The sequence below is a fragment of the Lissotriton vulgaris genome, chromosome 1_1 (genome assembly GCF_964263255.1).
Source record: "Lissotriton vulgaris chromosome 1_1, aLisVul1.2, whole genome shotgun sequence".
NCBI lineage: Eukaryota > Metazoa > Chordata > Amphibia > Caudata > Salamandridae > Lissotriton > Lissotriton vulgaris.
In genome coordinates, this window is record NC_141685.1 from 734,212,577 (window position 1) to 734,233,458 (window position 20,882).

A 20,882-nucleotide genomic window follows, 5' to 3' on the forward strand; every position below is an offset into this window, starting at 1 on the left:
TCCTTTTAGAATGAGAAATGCAATTTTGCATTTATGCCATGAAGGTAATCTTGGTGTAGTAAGAACAAAAAATGTGGTGAAAGAATCATTCTGGTGGCCATTTATTGACAGGCACGTGGAAAAATTTGTAAATGATTGTGCATTTTGTTAAGCTCTGATAAAACCCTTTGTACTCTTAATCCCCCGATGTCAAATGATAGCATTCCTAATCAACCTTGGGAAAATGTTGCAATTGACATAATGGGGCCAATAGGTGAATTGCAAGAATACATAATGTTTTTGATGGATTTGTTTTCCAAATGGCCTGATACAAATTCAGTATTAGAATTTTTAGATCGGGTATTTATTTCTGAAGGTAAACCTATCACACTTTTGAGTGACAATGGTGTACAATTTACTTCCCTTGCGGCAAAAGAATACTTTGACAGAATTGGTTGGCAACATAAAACTACTGCTTCTTACAATCCTAGCGGGAACGGAACTGTAGAAAGGTTCAATAGAGTGTTAAAGGGTGTAATCCAAGGTGCATTTGCAAATAATACAGATTGGAAGTTAGCTGTAAAAAAAGCTGTATACAATGTCTAAGAATGACGTAGCAAAGTTATCACCTTTTCAATGATGCGAGGAAGACCTCCTAGGTGTAAGTTTAATCCTGGATGGTTTTTGGAGTGTTCAATTTTAACATGGTCACCACAAGAGGTTAAAGAGAGGCTTTCTAAAGACAAAAACAAAACTAGAGAATATTACAATACACATAGAAATGTCTCTAATATTCTAATTAAAATAGGTGATTGGGTGAGAAAGTCACTAAAGGCACTAGTACATTTTTGGAACCTATTAAGGTCATTGAGATTTTAAATAATGCTGTTCGTGTAGAAAATGGTAAAGTGTGGAATTTGAAAAGGGTGGTGCTGGGCAAAGAAAACAAGGGGGAGAACTAAACCGGATTTCCCTATTGACCCCCTTTGGTCTAATGATATCAATGTGCCTCAGGAATGCATCCCAGACCCTAATTGCGATGTTAGTAATGAACATGATTCAAGTGACAATATTAACAATGGTAGTAACACTTCTTCTGGTGGAAAATGTGAAAGAAAGAAAAATTTACCCTTGTGGTTGAAGGATTTTGTCATTGGGTGATAAACTCATGCTTGTTGTTCTATATTGTGATTATTTTTTTTATTAAAATTCATTTAATTGTTTGTTGTTTAGATTAATGGGGGGGTGGTGCTATGTTAAGACATTATATGTATTGATATAATAATTATAATTGTATTCTTCTGTTAATTATACTAAGAAAGAGGATGTGTTATGTTCTTACTTTGTTTATGTTCAAGCCTATGGAATTAGAATTGTGTGCTTTGTGTTCTGTATTCTGTCCTGCTTCAGCCAGTGCTGCTACTGCTGCTGGAGAGGACAGAGCTGTTTCCTGTGATTGGAATACATTTATATTTTCCTACACTTCTTCTCCAATCATTTTTACAACAAGCTCCAACAACATTATGGGAATCTCTGAAGAAACTCCACTGGTAGCACCTATCACCTATCCTTCCACTAACTACTGCCCACCTCAGATCTCCCCCAGACTTTCCTGGGACAAACACCTTTAGAGAGGAAAAATTGGAGAATGATGGAAAGCGTTGTGTGTATTTTTATGCTTGAAGATGGGGACTGATCCTGTTTCATAGGGTTTTTGGGCTGACCCTCTAAGTGGAGCTATTCGGCAACCACTACTGAAACCCTTGGTATCTTACTGTTTGCAGAAAAAAACGAGTAATCTTGAGGGAAGTCTAATTTCAGCAGTAGACAGAAACTATTCTCTATGCAAGTCCTGCTAGGTGACATGAAGGCCACTCATTTGGTTGGATTATCTTACCCTAGATCACATCTCATGACTTTTGAAGTATAGGACACTGGGAAGTGCATACTATAGGAATGACCCCCTTTTGTCTTCTATAATTCAGAGAAGGACCTGCTAATATTCTAGCCATGACCTGAATATTGCGGTTCAAGTCCAGATGCAGTGAGTTTGTGCAATAAGTCCATGTAGTCAAGGTGAAGTATAAAGATGAAAGGTGTATTGATGAAGTTTAGGTGTTCAGTACAGAGTCCCACCAGGAGCAGCCTCCTTGCTGCTCAGCCCATACTCCCAACTGACACTCCACACACAGGCATTCCAACATTCTATTTTCTCACCACACATACCAACATTCCACAGTACATCCACACTGGCTGAGCAGCACGACAGATAAGCAGGAAAGATGTATTGTACTGAAACCCAGATACAACAGTTTGTGCAGCCTAAGTGTCAGAAATGCTTTACTCTGAATTTATACACAACCTTATGGTAGTCCTCTTGTTGAATTATACTTTAGTTATTATGTGTACGCTAATTCCTAATTAACTAATTACTTTTTGTCTTCTGTAATAATCATGTTTTTGAATAAAACCTTTAGGGTTTAACCTGGAATCCTTTTCTCGCACTGGTTTGTTTATTAGATTTGGACTAAGTCTTATGAATACTCACAAGATATTATGAAGACTTAGTCCAGGATCTTGTGCATCGACCCTCTAAATTAGTTAGAGTGTCAACATCACTGAATAGAGAAAATCAGCGTTGGGCTTCAAACAATTTGAGAGCAATACATTGACTTATTTTGGTAGACGCTACAGTTAAAGAATGAACACTAGCTTTAGTAGATACCTTCATGTCACCTGCTAACCTTTTTCTGGTCCTGGGGGTTTCATTTACCAAATAAATCGAGCCATCTGGACTAATACATCTGAAAACAATGATTTACAGAAGGAAACTTCTGCACTGGAAAAGTTGTTTTCTGGTAACATTGGGTGATCTGATAACCCTACTGACACTGTGGAGCATTATATCACTTGCCTAGCAGAGGTCACATCTTCAATGGCACAGAACACTCAGTTGTCAACCCTTCAGGAGGTAGGCATTGCTCAAGGTACAGTGACATGCTCAGCCTTTATGACCTCACATGACTTAGCACACTGGGGATCCTGCTGCCATGGTGACCAGGCTCTACCTTTGCATTCTGTTTATAGTTTTAGAATGTAAACTGGCTGTTTGGTCATTCATCCTCAACTGGGAAATGGACCATTTCTCTCTGCTGACCATCTCTGGCCAAGTGATGCAAGACTCTGCTGTCCACATGCCTGGAAAAACCTTTGTGCCCTATTTCACTACAGCAATCAGAGAGCTGGCAGGTAACAGTCCACGCGGTGTTATGGAGAGGATCTGAGATCGGAACAAGGCCATGAATTATAAAATGGGGCGCAGGGATTTCAGAAAGGCCACCGCTCACATTTTGCGTAAGGAGACACCTTCTTCGAAATATAGACTCCCAATTCCTTATCTAAAAAATATATTAATTTTACCATAGCTGCACCACAATTCATGTCAACAGTGAGATGCCTCATTAACCCACTTTTCGCTGCCCTGGATGGCGCTAGAGTTAACTGTTTGAGACCAATGAAGGAATATGTAGCTACTGCCACAGAGAGGGGTACATGCGCATCACCATTCTTAGCTGGTATACTAAATTTCAAAGTTAAAAAGATTGTGCTTTTAACAACACATCAAGGGGAGCACTACAAGATAGAACAATATTTAAGAAAGGTTGTCTAGTTTTGAAGGGCAGTCCCGGGAGGTGCTGATTGCGGCCCCTGTCAATAACTACTTTAGAGTGCTCTTCCTATTAGACAATATTAATACTGTAGACAGGTCCATGCTAATTTTTGTGTAATAATAACTCATTTGGATATTAATTGAGGATAGTTAATTTCTGAACGTTTAACTTCGGAGTCCTATTTTATTTAGATTATTTCAACAATATTGATGGTTTCATGACTTTGGAAAAAGGCAGGCAAAATCTCGAATCTTCCTTTTTTAAATAAATTGTATTCACTGAGCCCCATAGTCCAGTTGTCCTTTGCTACCCTTTGTCCTTTTTAACATTAGACCTTTTCTTACCAGTGCTGTGACTCAACCCTCACCAGATCATTTCCTGATTTTTTTGATCAAATGTTTTATAATCCTTTTTTTAGGTCGAGCTATAACGCAGCACGTATGCGCTGCTCTGAGGATATGGCCTCTTGCAGCTGAACTCCATTTTTCAGAAGCTTGTGCTTGTGTGGATTGTTCGGCATTATTTTCATTGGCCTTTGCGTGCGTCATTAAAAAAAGACAGAACACAATTGTTTAAAGGCGGGAGCATGTCCCGCCTTTCCCAGCCAATGTAACCGCCCACGGCCTACGGCTTGCAGTTACGCGCATGGGCTACATCTGTTTTCAATTATCCTGCCCAGACGCGGGCGCGGTAATTGAAAACAGATGGGCTGCTTGCTCTCCCAAGCATGTGCGCACCACTCGCGGGCTTTCCTCATCCATTGCCTCTGTTGCCACCCCGACCCCTTTGCTTGTTAACATTGCTTCTGCATACAAAGGCACAACAACAAGGTGACTATCTTAAAGCATTCTGTGGGTTGTGCATGTTCATGCTCGTGAGAACGGGCGGCGAGTGATGCTGGCATGTATTATCTGTTCAGAAATGTGCCTTGTGCTTTTGCTCCCTTTGTTTTTGTAACGTGTTGTCTGCCTGACGTGCTATTGCTTATACTTTATGTATGATTAATTCTACGATGCGCACATGACCCCTGAAGATGGACTGTCCTCAGGGTTCCTTTGGTGCCCCTTACGCTGAATCTGCGTGACTCGGAGCTGAAGTGGCACTTTCAGGATTACCAAGCATTGGCATAGCCAATAGGTCTCGCCTTTGGGACCTTATAAGTGTTTAGCCATGCAACAGTTAATGTTGTTGCAGTAAGGATATTGTGCTGCATAACTAAATACTTATGAAGTCCCAAAGGCGAGACCTATTGGCTATGCCAATGCTTGTTATTTCCTTGAAATGTTTGTATATGTATGTTTTTATCATTAAAACAGACAGGGCACCGCAGTCAACATTATGTCAGGCGACTTCAACTCCTCTCCTCCCCCAAGAGATTTTGATCTCCATCTAACAGGAGTCATTCAATGGAAAAAGCTTCTCCCAGTTCACATGCGCTGCAGGCACAGTAGGCAAATTGCAACAATAGATTGGTATGGTTTACAGCCAGTATAGCCCTAGAACACAAAAGGGTACTCTAAAATGAGATTATCCGTTATTAAAAAAAAATAAGCACAATTTTGTTATATCAAGAGCTATACCATTCACAGTCAATTGTATTTTTTTAAATAAATCCACATCCTTGCCGCTATGGTATTTTAAATACTGAATTCAAAATATATAGGATGGTCTTAAAATTGTAGGATACAATTCTGTTTTTAATCTTTTCCTTAACTTGCAATGCATGTATGGCCAAGAATTGCAATAAAGGATGGCCACCCTTATTGTGTCAAGGGTCACACATCCAGTGTTGAAATGTTCCTCACCTTACACCTATTTAAAAAGACATATTAAAATGGTGTGCTTCTTCAGTTTGAGGTCATAATTTACTATTTTAATACCCCTCTGTTTTACTTCTTCTTTAGTAGAAAGTTACAAAACTCAAAGAAACACATGGGGGAAGCCTAGCATGTTTCATCTATGTTGAAATGGTCTGGTTCTAAAGCATAACATCTGTCGAAACTTCTTGGTGCTGAAGTAGTGCACTGTTTAAAAAGGTTGTATGTCAATACAACGCGGTGTTTACACCGCACTACCATTACAACGCTGGTTTTACAACGCAAGTCGTTACCACGATTTGCGCTGTAGGGTGCTGGACTTAGGAATAGTAAGATTTACTATTCCAACACCAGCCTACGTACAGTAGGGAAGATGTTGAAATAGTAAATTTACTATTCCTTAGCCTAGAGCGCCCTCCAGCGCAAGTCGTGGTAACGACTTGCGTTGTAAAACCAGCGTTGTAATGGTAGTGCGGTGTAAACACAGAGTCGTAATGGATGTTCCCCGTTTAAAAAGAGCGAATTAAAAGTTAAACAGGTAGGTCTTTAAAGATTTTCTGAATCGTAACAAAAACAATTCTCAAAAGGAAGGGTATTCCATTCTTTTCCGTTGGCTACATAGAAAGGTCCACCACGGTGACCGGACCTGGCATTAATGTCACTTCTCACAGAGCGTGAAGAAATTGATGGTCTGTTTACAGAACTAATTTACGGTTTTCTTATAACTAAACATGGCTATTATAACATATATATTATATAATATATATATATAATATATATATTATAACATGGCTATTATAACATGGTTATTAATTACCCTCACCCGCAACCCCACCCCCTCCCCACGCACCAATCCTCAGAACTACACACATACCATTAACACCCATCTCTCCCCTGACATCACAGCTCCCACCCACACTGCTCTCACCCACAACCCCACCCCTTCCCCTCCTACCAACTCTCAGACCTCCACACATACCATTAACACCCCTCTTTCCCCTGACACCACAGCTCCCACCCACTCTCCTCTCTCCCCTGACATCACCCTCAACACCACCCCTTCCCCTTCGACCAACCCTCAACTCTGCCTCTACCAACCCTCGGACCTCTACACACTCCATAAACACTCCTCGCTCACCTGACATCACAGCTCCCACCCACACTCCTCTCTCCCCTGACATCACAGCTCCCACCCACAACCGAGCTCAGCTCCGGAACGACACACACAACGACAATTCCCACCCTTTATCCCCTCCCATCCTCAGCCCCCACTACCCTCTGACTAAATACGCAGAACACACTTCCTCTCTCCACTTAACCCCCCCACCTCTCAACAGGTCCACCATCAATCCCACTTCCCCCCCACTCTCAGTCCTCAATACCATTACTGCACCCCCACCACCACTAACTCACACCCAGCCTCCACCTTGCTCTCTCCGCCCTCCACCAACCCCCTCTCTACCTCATCCACACCGCCGCCGCCCAAACTCTCTCTCCTCCCTAACTCCGGCCCGTACATGGACACTGACACAATGGAGCCCTGCACGAACACCAGCCTACCCCCCTCCTGCTCGCTAATTCACAGGTCAGTCATGCACCTCTGATCCCCTCTCCCACCTCCATCGCATGCCCCACGCTGGACAAGATCATGGCCACCCTCATCCAGGTCAAAGAAGAACTGCACATCATCAAAGAACTTCTCTCCACAAACCCCATACAACTCTCACCCAACTCAACCCAACCCACCAAGTAGTTCAAGTGCACTAATTACACTTGAACCACTACTTCGGACTCTTAAAGAATATTCACAGGCCTCACTCCCTGTTCGACCTCTTTGTTTATCTATATTATCTGTATTTTTGATCTACATCGATTTGTGCTGTTATCTTTACTGACTTAGCTGTTTGATTAGGATCATGTACTCTATGTAAAGCGCTCTGATATCTGCCAAGATCTTGTTCGCGCTATATAAAAGTTTCAAAATAAATAAATAAATTGAAAAGGATAAAAATGCACTAACATGTAGCCAACGGTACTCGTTTGTATTGTTAGATAAGATTAAACAGCACTATTCAATTTGGTTATACTTCAAGAAAAGGTTGTGTCCCAGCTTTCAGTACAAACCACTGCAGTCACCAGACCGTGCATGGTTACAAGATTTTTATTCTTCAGTTTCTCACATGGTGTCCAGAGATTACGCTCCTAATGTAAGTACCGAAATTACCAAAGTCATGTTTCATCGTAACAGTTAAATATTTCCCATGAAAGATGTTTTGGAAGGAAAACTGGCAAGCTGTACTTGGTATCATATGTGGTGCAAATCTGCTGGGCGTTGTTATTTGTGTGGGTGTGAAACTTCAGATATTGCTCAGTCAGCAACAAATCTAATGGCAGTGCCCTTTATTTTATTTTCCTTTTCTTTTTTTTGCAATTTATCAGACAAGGTCTTATATTGTCATACGTTATTAGTTTTCCTAGCACATTTCTGCCATTGGAATAGCCTCATATGATTGCCAGCTATGTGGAGTGCGACTTTTCTCAAGGTTCTGGGGAATTTCACATGGACTACAGTCAAAGCATTCAAGTATCTGTGCATGTATGTTTAGTAGGGATTCTAGTTATTTTGTGTGTGGCCATATTTGGGCGGAGGGGGGGTCTGGTATGAGTGAGTTGTAGGACACTTACATTTTTACTGATTTTCATAAGTGAACGTTGTCCATTGCCAGAGGGTTCTGCTGGGGAGTATTATTTTTTGGCCAAAATAATATATATCACTCTGATGCTATATTGCTTGACTTGGTGTTAATCACTCGTAAAATTGGATAAAAGATATGTTTATTCGTGGAAAAGGAAGCACCACCAGCAACACATCCTGCGGCACCGGTCAGCGCACAACAACTGCCTTAACCGTATATTCACAGCAGAACGGCACGATGACAGATCGTGCCGTGGCATGAGACATACACATTTGAAAGAATACACATACTAGAATGCATAAGAATTAGCACGTGAGAAAAGCGCGTGAGAAGGGCGCGTGTACACATAACACACCTTCCTCCCTTATAAAACAAAACAAATAAATGGAAATAAATAAATAAAAAACAAAAAAAACTTCAAATACAATTTCATATTATGTTTCAAATTTTCCTTTGACATAAACAATAAAATCGGACATCCACTTAGGCTTTCTTGTTGTTCTTTTCTGCAAGGTGACATCTTGTTATTAGCAGACTGAATATTTACATCATTGTTATTAGCAGGCTGAATATTTACATTTTGACAAGAATCATCCTCCACACCTGAACTACTGACTACTGTGCAATTATCATAACGAATTGCATTACCATCTAAATCATCATCCAAATAAGAATAATCTGAATGGTTCAAGTTAAAAGTCTTGTTATAAATCGCTTTATCACCTTTAAGTATAGCAATCCTGCTGAGATTCCATACTTTATTATCTGACAACCTTACTGAATTTTTCAAAACTTCAATGACATCAAAAGGGCCCATAAACAAACTTTCTCCCTTTTTAACCTTCCATGGTTTTTTTTACTTTAACCATCATGCCAACTTCCACTTTCGGATCAACTTTAGAACCAAATTTCCCATCAAAGTATTTCTTATTAATACTATGAGTATGAGCAAGATTTTCTTTAACTTTCTCCAAATCCACACTAGAAGAGGTGGATTTGACTAACCATGACGGATTCACCTTAGTCCTAGGGAGTCTTCCCCTCATGATTTCAAATGGAGAAAATCCAGTCATGGAATTAACTGTGGTTCTATACATCCATACTTTCTAAAAAACTTCCAATTCCCATTTTTTTGCCTTCATTTCCAACTGATTGTATTGCACCTTTTAGAACTCTATTAAATCTCTCTATAACCCCATTTCCACTGGGATTATAAAGAGAAGTAGTGGAATGTATTATTCCCAGCCTTGCAAAGTAATCTTTAGCCTTGTTAGAATTGAATTGTACCCCATTGTCAGTTATGAGTCTAACAGGTAAACCCTCTTCAGTAAAAACTCTATCTAAGAAACACAATACAGAGTCAGTGTCTATTTTCTCAACAACATTTGACAGGCCATTTCAAAAAAATATCAATAGCTGCAATGATATACTTTGAATCACAACCAATGGGACCCATAATGTCCATAGCAATTGTCTTCCATGGATTGTCAGGAATAATGTGTTCACCCACATTGGGTTTAAGCGTAGTCAAAGACTTGTCAGAATTTGCACAAATAACACAATTCCTGACTATACGTTCAATAAATAAGTCCATGCCTGGCCACCAAAATGAATTCTTAACTTGCTGTTTAGTCCTGACAATACCACTATGCCCCTCATGACCTTGTAAAACTATGGTTTTTCTCACACCATCTGGTGGAACAATACGTTCACCTCTCTTGATGATATTGTCATCATATGAAAGTTCAGATCTCACTTCCCAGAAACTCTTAAGCTCTGAACTGATATACTTCCTATCAGGCCAAACAGCAGTAATGCAGTCTGCAACACTTCTCAAAATCTCATCTTCCTCAAATTTCTTTCGCCAATGAGTCTGATCAATTGACATAGGGCCTTCATCATGAACCATGGCAATCTGAAAATCATCCCACTCATTATACAGATCCTCCTGAATGGGTAAAGGCATCCTAGACAAGAAATCTGCAGAAACATTGTCTTTCCCTGGTACATATTGTATATCATAAATAAAATCCTGTAAATGCATAGATATACGTGCAATGCGAGCAGAAGCTCTCAACATGCCCTCAGTAGTAAGCAAACGTACCAAAGGCTTATGGTCACTTCTCAATAGACACTCCTTACCCCAAACAAACACCCTGAAGTGCTCCAGTGCCCACACACATGCTAAAGTTTCCCTCTCAATCGTGGAATACTTCTCTTCAGAAGGAGTGAGAGCTCTGGAAGCATGCGCAATAATGAGCTCTTTACCACTTTTGGTTCTTTGTGCAAGAACAGCACCTAGCCCTTTTGAGCTTGCATCTGTGGTGATGATATTTTGCAAAGAAGGATCAAAACAAGAAAGTGCAGTAGCAGAACATATAGCACCTTTCACATCACTAAATTCTTTCGCACACTCCTCTGACCACAAAAAAGTAACCCTGTTCTTGATCAGCTGTCTAATGTTAAATGTTCTACAAGAAAAATTAGGTACATATTTAGCATAGAACTCAACTAACCCTAAAAATGACCTCACATCATCTTTAGATTGGGGATGCGGTGCAGACTTAATGGCTTCCAAAAGATCAGATTTAGGTTTAATTCCTTCTTCACATAATTCATGGCCTAGATAATTTACTGAATGAACACCGAACTTACATTTTACATGCTTAATGGTAAGACCATGAAGATTAAGTGCATCCATAACATTCTCTAAAGCAGAAACATGCTTTTCTTTGCTGTCACTGAATACTAAAATATCATCCTGGAAACAAACAGCTTCTCTGCAATCCCTTAAAATGTCTTGCATTACCCTTTGAAAAATAGCAGCTGCCGACGCCAACCCAAAAGGCATCCTGTTGAATCTGAAACACCCAAATGGGGTGATAAATGCCGTTAGATCTTTACTTTTTTCATGTAGTTCTATCTGGTGATAGGCAGCTGATAAGTCTATGGTTGAGAAGAACTTTGACCCAACAACAGATGATAGCAATTCAGAAATACGGGGAAGGGGAAATTGATCTACAACAATATTATTGTTTAGATGGCGAAGGTCAATGCAAAGTCTGACCTTGCCGTTGGCCCGTCTAGCAACCACAATGGGAGAAACCCACTCTGATGACTCAATTCTTTCTATTATACCCTACTGGACTAAAGCATCCAACTCATTTTTTACTTCCTCTCGAACAGCAAAAGGAATATTCTGTGCTTTATGTACTTTAGGGCACGCATTTTCTTTCAAACGAATTTCATGTTTAAAACTAGTTAACTTCCCAATGTTTGCTTTAAAGACATTCGGGAATTTGTTTAACATCATTGCAGAAATACTATTTTGTTCATCTACCAACATTACAGGATTAGGACTATTAGGGTTCAAGATGATATCAATTTTTCCCTGATCAAACCAGCTAAGAACTGAAGGACCTTTTTTGAGATATAAAGCTTTGCAATGCACTTTCTATTCTTGAACCTGAAAACTAAAGTTCTGAATCCCAAGATATCTATTCTTCCACCTGAGTATCCTTCAGGACTAATATCACTCTTTTCCAAATGACTACCTAATCTATCCACAAACAATTTTTTCCATACAGATTCACTTACAATAGAATATGGTGAACCAGAATCAGCATACATGTTGATTTTTACACCCCCAATAACCATATCACATACTGGTTTTTTCTTTACAATAGTGCTGTCAATATTCAAAACTAATGTATTAGATTCTTTAACATTCAAAACAAATGAACAATTGTTTGAATCATTAGAGAAAGCATCATCCTCACTGTTATCACTTTGATCAATGCATTTCACTTTTTGGTTGGTTTTACTCCTTTTGCATGCAGAAGTAAAATGTCCTACTAAACCACAATTAGAACACTTTTGTTTTAAACCAGGACAACGTTTGCTATTAGCTAGATGAGATTTGCTATTACATCTGTAACACTTCAGATTACCTTTAAGTTCTTCAGTATTACTTTTTGAGTTAAAGGTTTTTTTTTTGGGGAAAAATTCTTACTCTTATTGTCTGATTTTGAATTAATCTTTGATACAATTTCTTTACTGACAGAAACATCTTTACCTTTGACTTGTTGTGCACTCCTACAAGAAAGTTCTGCTTTTCTCACAATAGCTATCACAAAATCTAAATTCTCATCTCCATTTATCCAAAGTCTTTCCTGGATGGTTTCATTACTTGAATGCATAAGTACCTGATCTCTAATTAGAACCTCTTGTAAATTTCCAAATTTACAATCCAAAGCCAAAGTCTTAAGAGCAGACACAAAATTGTCTACTGATTCTTCACTCAGTTGTTTTCTTTGGAAAAACTTGTACCTTGAAATACCTATGCACACTTTAGGAGAACAATATTTATCAAAGTCATACAATGCTTTTTCAAACACATTCACATCACCAATGGCTTGTGACACAGGTAACTGATTGGAAGCTTTCAAACCCTCAGGTCCTAAACAATGTAAAAAAATCCTTTTTTTCTGGAGGTTTCATTTTGCCATTTGCATCTAAAGTCTCAATGTAATTTAAAAAATAAGCTTTCCATTAAATCCATGGCATGCATGGAGAACTACCTGCTGCCCAATAGCTTTGAGGTGGAGAAAGAGTGTAACCTTGTGCACACATAATGGTGAAGTAATAGGAAAATAATGTGCAACCTTATTTAAAATAAGTAAAATATACACACCTTGTTCTTAAATTCTTTTACCCTTCAGTAAACTCAATTACTAACTATAACTAAGTATTAAAGCAGTAATGTAAACACTCTTAATTAACTTTAAATAAATATAAGATATGCTCGAAGTATAACTCTTCCAGACGTTGTGTCACAAACTCCCAAATTTGTCCTACCGATGAACCGATGAATTCTGGGTAACCTCTGGCGAATAGGAATAGTTAAAACAAAAAAAACCTCAGGATATGACCAATCAGCGTCGATAGTTGTAGTCACTTCGTCGTTATTCGTGTTAAAATCGAAGTAGTAACGAGAGACCAATCAGCATCAAGAAGTATAGTCACCTCTTCAGTCTCAACGATGAATGGAGGAGAATAGCGTCCAATAACAAAAACGATCCACGCTCCTCGCACGTAAACAGAGACTTGAAGCACACCAAGACGTGACAGGAAGGAAAACGCTGGTAAGCTTCAGATTTTCCGTAACTTCAACTGTTATTTTTCAATTAATAAAATTAATTCAAAAAGGGAAATCTTCACAAAGCAACCCTCGGAGAGTTTTAAAAGTAGTCTTTCAAGTATATCTAGCCTTGAGTTGACTCTGCGGAATCCCGTGAAAAATCTCCAAGACTGTAGGTCCGGGAAATGAATTCTTCGGTGCTCGTCACGGAAACGAGTTTTTAAAAGCCAGCAAAGTGCTTCCTTACGATGATCCGTCCCTCGTCGCCAACTTGTAGAGTATTAATCACTCGTAAAATTGGATAAAAGATATGTTTATTCGTGGAAAAGGAAGCACCACCAGCAACACATCCTGCAGCACCGGTCAGCGCACAACAACTGCCTTAACCGTATAGTCACAGCAGAACGGCATGATGACAGATCGTGCCGTGGCATGAGACATACACATTTGAAAGAATACACATACTAGAATGCATAAGAATTAGCACGTGAGAAAAGCGCGTGAGAAGGGCGCGTGTACACATTACACTTGGGATCTGGTGTTACTGCAGTAATTGTAGGGTAGGGCTATGTGCAGTTTGTGTTTAATTGTTGGAAGCATCCTTGTGGGGGTACAGTGTATGTAATGTTGTATGTTTTCATAACTATGTGGAGTAGATTGTATAGTTGGGGAGTGGAGCATCGCGTTGCCATCTATATGGCTTTGGTACTTTTCTGTATGTGAAAAGGTGTTGGAAAGTTTGTCTAACAAGCTCTGTTCTCTCTGGTAATTATGGCTGTGGTATGTGTGTGGATAGGAAGAAAACCATTTGCCATCAGTTCTATTTCAAGAAGTTTAACGTCAAATAGTTTGGGGAAATGTGGGCAATCATATAATGAGTCCTATGTGGTAGAGTTAAAGTCTGTTTTTTTTAACCCAGTCGTTGGCAGATCTTTCCATAGTGCTGAATGAAGAGCATTGGTAAAGGTCCTGAGGACTTTGAAAATCCACAAAATGTGGATCCCAACCTTGTCCACCCCTTTGCCCAATAAGGAACATCCTCTCTGTGCATCAGACAGGAGAGTTAAAAAAAAAGTCCCTTGGCGAGTCAGGTTCGGAGGCAATGAATGGATGCAGGAGCTCGCCAGCCATGTGTGACACAACCAGGTCTTGTCTGTTGTCCTTGTGGCTCACTACATGACTAGTCTATTGCAGAGGAAATTGTCCTGATACGTTGATGCATAACTGTAATGTAGTCTAACATTGGCCTTTAACATGCGTGTACATACATGAATAACCACAACAGGATCATTGGTCACTTCCCTCTGGATTAACTGGCCTTCCCAACTGTTTCATTTAGAGCACACACCACAAAACACTCCCTGATCCATGTATTTCAGGCTGGAGCAGAAGAGACCAGGGTTAGACAAAGGACACTGACACACATATGAGACAGATGAATCACAAGACCTCTTCCACCTTACACTTCAATAAATGTCTGCCTTCCCACATATATTACACATAGGTACCATTCAGTGGCGGCTGGCATTGATCTGCTGTGACGGGGCGGGTGGAGTGGGGGTAAGGGCTCTATTCACACTTCATCTCTCCTTCGAACAGGATGCAGCCAGGCACCTCTGAGCCAATCATAATGCTGCAATGCAGTGTTGCGATTGGTCTGACCGCTCTAATTCGGCGCTCAGATGGGGACTGGGGGCCTGGGCAAGTTCTCCACCCAGGCTGTAATGCAGCCTGGGTGTAGAACATGCTAGGTGCGCATGACTGTTTGGCGGGCCCAAGATGGTGCAAAGCAGTGGGGCGACTCTCCTCCAACTTAGCAGAGGAGCCGCCACTGGTACCACTGCTTGTAAGTTACTCAGAGTCTCAAGTCCTCCCTGAAAATTGAACTATTTAGGTAATGATGTGCGAATGACCACAATGGACACAAATAAATAGATTTAAACACTTACTAACTAACTAACTAATTCACCTGGCATTCAGCATTTAAACAGGCCAAAGTAATGCTTAGAACACAAATGTGGTAACTTACGGGCAGTAGCAGTTCCCCCGCTAAGGCAGTGGAGTGTTGCCCCACCTTGCTTCAGCAGTGAAGAAAACGAAAAATAAAATGATAATAACGTGATGTTATTATCATTTTACTTGTTCCTGCCGTGGTAGCATGGGGGAAGAGCTGCTCTTCTCACAGAGCAAGGCAGGAGAGGAGTGTGGGGCACACTGAAGTGTGCATGACGCTTTTGGGCAGCCGCTTTGGGCCGGGCAAACAGTCATGCACAATTAGCATGTTTTCCACCCAGGCCCCCATTCACCGCCTGAGTGCCGAATTATGGCACTCAGACCAATCCCAATGCTGCATTGCAGTGCTGTACTTGGCTCAGGGGAGCCTGGCTGCTTCCTGTTTGGCCAATGGAGAAGAGACACTGTGGGACAAAGCGGTGAGGAGGTAAGTATTTTTCTTTTTTTACACGTTTGTTCACTTTTTCACACTGAGTTATTTTGAATAAATAATTGCTTTATGTCTGTTGTAATAATACAAATATGTGTGTACATGGCTTTTATATGTTTTGCTTTTCATTTACTGCCTGTCTGTATGGTGATAGATTGATGCACATTGTTGTTCCTCGCCGTCACATTCAAATGCTGTTAACGACTTAACCGCGGCGGCAATTCCGCCGCTGTGCGGACGTTCTAATGAGTGGGCGGGGATGCGTCGGCTGTTGGCCGTTCGCAGCACTGGGGAGCACGGAAGGGCTTAAAACAATGTATTTGTTGCTTTAAAATGCAAAATGTGTTCGAATTGAAACGTATTCGCACTTACCTGACCAATGATAAAATGTGGATTAAGGTTAACAGAATGAAGTAGCAAATACATGATTGAACCCATATTAATTGAATTGATGGTCTTTAGTCTGTTAAATTGTTTTAACAGCATTTGAATAAGACAGCTAGGACACCCCTTGCCTTTGCTAATTATATGGCCCTGTCCAGCTGCCTGGGGCCAAATCCCTTGTTGCTATTTCGCATTGTTGTACCTCTACATCATCTCACACTCACCAGTGAATACTGAAACAAGACACACCCATATAGGGTCAAGGTACAGACACACTCATCTCATCATGCACAGTTGCAAAACATCAAGTTTCGCTCATTGTCACACAACTGACAACATCCCATAACAATACTACAAATTTAAAACTGAACAATAAATATTACGACTGTCCAGTCTCATTACCAAGACTCAACAAGCATCAAATTCTTTTCTAATCAATAAATAGAACATGGACTTGAAATGAACAAGACGATAGCACTTGAACTAGTGCTCCATCCACGTATACACCTTTATTGAACATCAGGTAAATGCAGTTGTTTATTTCAACTTTGCAGTACCCAGTCTGTGTAATCATGCAGCTCAAAGCAATAATGCCCACAACTGCACTTCCTTGACTCCTGCTAAACACCTCCAACCCTCATGAACTGCTCATCGTGACATAACCTGGAAAATCATGCCCGCCTTGGCACACAACCTTGGCAGATAACCAGCAGTCACTGCTGGTTATCCTCGAGTAAGCCCAAAGCCAACTAGGCTTGGATAGTGAAATGACCGAGACTTGGAACTCAACATCCCAGTGGTCTGATACTAATATAAAGCGTGTCCAGGAGATATCGGTTTGTGGCTGCGGGGTAGCGTGGGTTGCCAGGGCCCGGGGCAAAGCAAGTATTGTGCAGTGAAACTTGCACCCCCTATTTTGCGCCCCTACGAATTTTACACCCAGGGCTGTAGCCCCGTCCACGCTATGCCACTGGTTTGTGGAGGTGTATACAGAAGGCCATAAAGTTAGAGGTATCTGTAGGCTAAACTAGAACATGGGGGAACAGAACATCATGGTATTATACCGCCAATCAGGCATAGTAGATGAGAAACTCACTCTCCCTAAAGTACCCCCCTCACTCTGAATTTGTGCGAGTCACAGTGCTGTTGTACAGTAAGATTTATGGTCAGTCACAACAGGAGTATGGGAAGTAGTACTCCTCCATTACTTTACATGCTACTTGTATGCATGCTTTACATGCTTTGTGTGAGCAGGCCCCATTATCTTTGGGAAAAACATCTTGTCCTTTTGGGGAAACATACCCCACTCACCTTTGTCATGAAAAAGAAGTGGAACATGCACAGCCAGCTTGTCTGGACTCAATTTGTGCTTAATTTGAGCCAGTGGTTAAAGGGGGACCTACCGGCACTCATTGTTGGGGACCAGCACTTATTTTTCCTCAATAGACTTTGATCCAGAGAAAGAAAGAGAAAAAATACAAAAGCGAGAAAGAAGGAAGAGAGAGATAGAAAACCCAATTATAAAGGGAAAAAGTAGAGATGAAAAAACATCCAAGAGTAAAATAAACAGGCAGGGCGAGTCTAGTGGTGGATTAAAGTGGCTTAAGGTGACTCAAGATTACACAGCTTTGGTATTCGGCAGCTCAACCTTCGATAGTGTCGGACAAGGACTTCTGAGCTAAACTTTGGGCCACAGAACTTATTCTTTTAGAAATTAAGCACTGGAGTCAATTGATTGTAAACTGAAGGTCTGTCAAGGCTGAAGCTCATGGGTGAAAGAGGATATGTGATGCTTTATTCCTTCTGACATTTTACAGGTAGAAAATGCACAAGAAAGAAACTAATCATTTCCGGCTCACATGTAAGGTTGGATAATTAACTAAAGCAAACAGAGATTTGCAATATCCGAGACATTTTGTAGAGATTATTGCCAAACAAGAAAATCTTAGGTGGTAACTCTGCCTTTAGAATTCCATTCGGACCCAAGGTAAAATGAAGTACTGAGGCAGTGCCGAGGGAGCCCTGCTTCTACCTTAAATCCTAGTGTATAGGATATTGACGGACAACAGAAGAGAAAGGATAACCCAGGATTCCTGTCTATTTAGCAATTTTTATTTAATTCTTTTCTTAAGACTTTTTGGGGCATTCCACACAAAGCATATGTCTTGGCAGCATTTTCCAAGGTTGCTTCTTTATTCCCTTACAAATGAAGAATCGCAAGATGGACTGGTAATTCTTGTCCTGAATTTTCACAGAAATTCCTGATTTTCACCAAGTATTCCATCAAGAGGACTCCAGCTGCATTCCATCCAGACACACCATCTTTGAGTAGGTGTTAGGTGGAGCCTCAGGGTGAAACACCACAGATCTGTGGAGTTACCACTGATCTTGTAATCCTGATTCTCTGGTAACTCCTCTTATCTATAAAGAGTAGTATGGCCCCACCACTACCGCCGAAGGCACTGGAACCACTTCTGCTCTCTCCTCCACAATTACTTATTTGTGTAATGTCATTGGTGGTCTGTGAACTGACATCATCAAGGGCTATTGATAAGCAACTAGAGCATTCGGCGCAACTCAAGAGGAAATAAAGAGAGAGCACAGCATATATGTGCCCCGATGTTCTCCCCGGGTAAGAAAAGGCTATGAAATAGAAGTGGCTCCTCCGCAATGGCGGAGAAGCATCGCCCAGCCAGCTCAGAGCCAGCAGGTGAAAAATAAAACTATATTCTATCATTGTTTTATTTTTCACCTTCTGGCTGAGCCAGCATGTGGGACGGGTGGGGCGAGCCATGAGAGGGAGTAGTGGAGTGCACTTCTAAATGCGCATGTCTCTTTGGCTGGCCGTCTTTAGGCCGGCCAAACAGACATGCTCAGTTAGGTTTCTCCAACCCAGCTGTATTAAATAGCCAGGTTGGAGAAACAGTATGAAACCAACCCGCTCAGGCAATCCCTGCCATGTTCTCATAGCATGAGAGCAGCCCAGGGATTGCGTTGTTCATTAAACAGAATACAACAGGTAAAGAGGAATGATCAAAGAATTTTGCTTTTAATTTTGGAAGCATGTACCAGCCATAAGACACTGCTCTCAGTGGCGGCTCCTCTGCTGGAGGGGAGGAGTGGTTTGCACATTAATGTTTGGCCGGCCCTCTGAGGCCGGACAAACATTCATGCGCACTTAGCTTGTTCTCCAGCAGAGGAGAGAAGCGGCGAGAGAGGACGTGGCGAGAAGGTAAGTTGATTTTTTTTATTTTTTTTTATTTACACCTCATCCCTGTCTGTCCCCCCCCCACCCCCCCCCCTGCCACCACTAATCCGTGCCAGCGCCACCGATTGGTATGTTTTACAATTAGGAGGATATAGTGGCAATAAGCAGTGCTAGGAATGGGAGCTATTTAGTCTGTGAAGCCACACTGATTGGGGGAGCACGCAAAAAGGGTCTGAAGCCTGGAAGTATAGTGTCGTAAGGGCAGAGTCACAACTGTCCACCTACAGTCTGCTTGTAAATCCAAAGAGAGTATGCATCATTTTTATAAAGTCTACCTCCAAAGAAAGAAAGGACACATGTGACTGTAAACCTGTCCTGCCTCACTTTATCTATCACAAACATTCTGCATTTTAAGAAAGATTAGAGGTTTCAGGCACCTGCTCCAAATGCCTGTTTGTGTACCGAAAGTGTCAGGGTCGCCCATCCTCTCAATACACACCACATGGAAGAGTGAGATGTTCAGCAACATGTGAAAAGACCATATATAGGGTACAGGACCAAACAATGATATTGACCTTAACAAGGGCACCATGTCCAGGAGTTACTGATGCATATTCAACAGCGACAGACCTAGTAAGAATGTTTTTTCATCCAGGGACCCAACACAACCGTCACATTAACCAACCCTGCAAAACCACACAGAACACGTATATACTACACCCTTACAATATATAACTTAGTGGCTCTGACCGTCTGGCATGTCTCAGAGTGAGGGGAAGTAGGGACGAAAAGGGATGTAATCAGTAGTGTGGCGAACATGCCATGGACACAGGTGTAATAAATGTAAATGGTCCTTTGTTTATTGTTGGGGTAGTAAATACAGCAATTATCGGCGTTCAGTGGGCCCAAACGCTACCCTGCCTGCTGCATCCATAATAGCTACATTCCTGGTATAATGTAGTGGGGCTGTTGATGTGGTTGGTTAACTGCTGTGAGAAGCATGGGATATTATAATTACCTTGACATTAACCATATTAAGGAAATGTTTTGTTTTACTAGCAGTAGCGGTTTATCTAATGTTTAGGTCTACTGTTATACCGGAGACAGTTCAAGTAGAGTAGAAACACACTTTATAGATTTGTCTTGCAAGCAAGCTATGTGAAAAAGCATGCAAACCTCATTACATTCCAACTTCTATGAAGAAGACACCTTGACAGGTATTCACTAGTCACAAAAGTGAAAGGATTTTGAAGACCCGTTCAAAGTTTCACTAAATGTCATGCCACGGCCCACCTCGCTCCTCCCATGTCATGCCAGCTCAGGGCCAAAGAACAAGACCTCTTGGGAAATGTAATTCAATCATCTTATCAACTGCACTATTTTCACAAAACATGTTGCTGTCCCGTTGTTTGTTGTCAAAAGGTTTTACCTTTTTGGAAGTCAAAATTCACCTGTGGGGCAAGATTGGAAGTGGTAGCTGGGCAGGGCTTAGCGGGGCCAGATACATGCTGAACCAGTTTTCAGTGGGGCAAAAAGCTCTAAGT

The 20,882-nt window shown here is 41.1% G+C and overlaps 2 protein-coding genes across 3 annotated transcripts in view; one reads left to right on the plus strand and one right to left on the minus strand.

Moving 5' to 3' along the window:
* Positions 1 to 20,882, minus strand: part of NOS1AP (nitric oxide synthase 1 adaptor protein) — a 1,090,707-nt gene that overhangs the window by 36,710 nt on the left and 1,033,115 nt on the right. The window lies entirely within an intron of this gene.
* LOC147747732 (spermatogenesis-associated protein 46-like) overlaps positions 3,114 to 20,882 on the plus strand; it is a 90,366-nt gene continuing 72,597 nt past the window's right edge. Inside the window, exon 1 of the mRNA XM_086936354.1 lies at positions 3,114 to 3,228. Within this exon, the coding sequence (XP_086792480.1) occupies positions 3,114 to 3,228 (115 nt within the window). The remainder of the gene's footprint in view (positions 3,229 to 20,882) is intronic.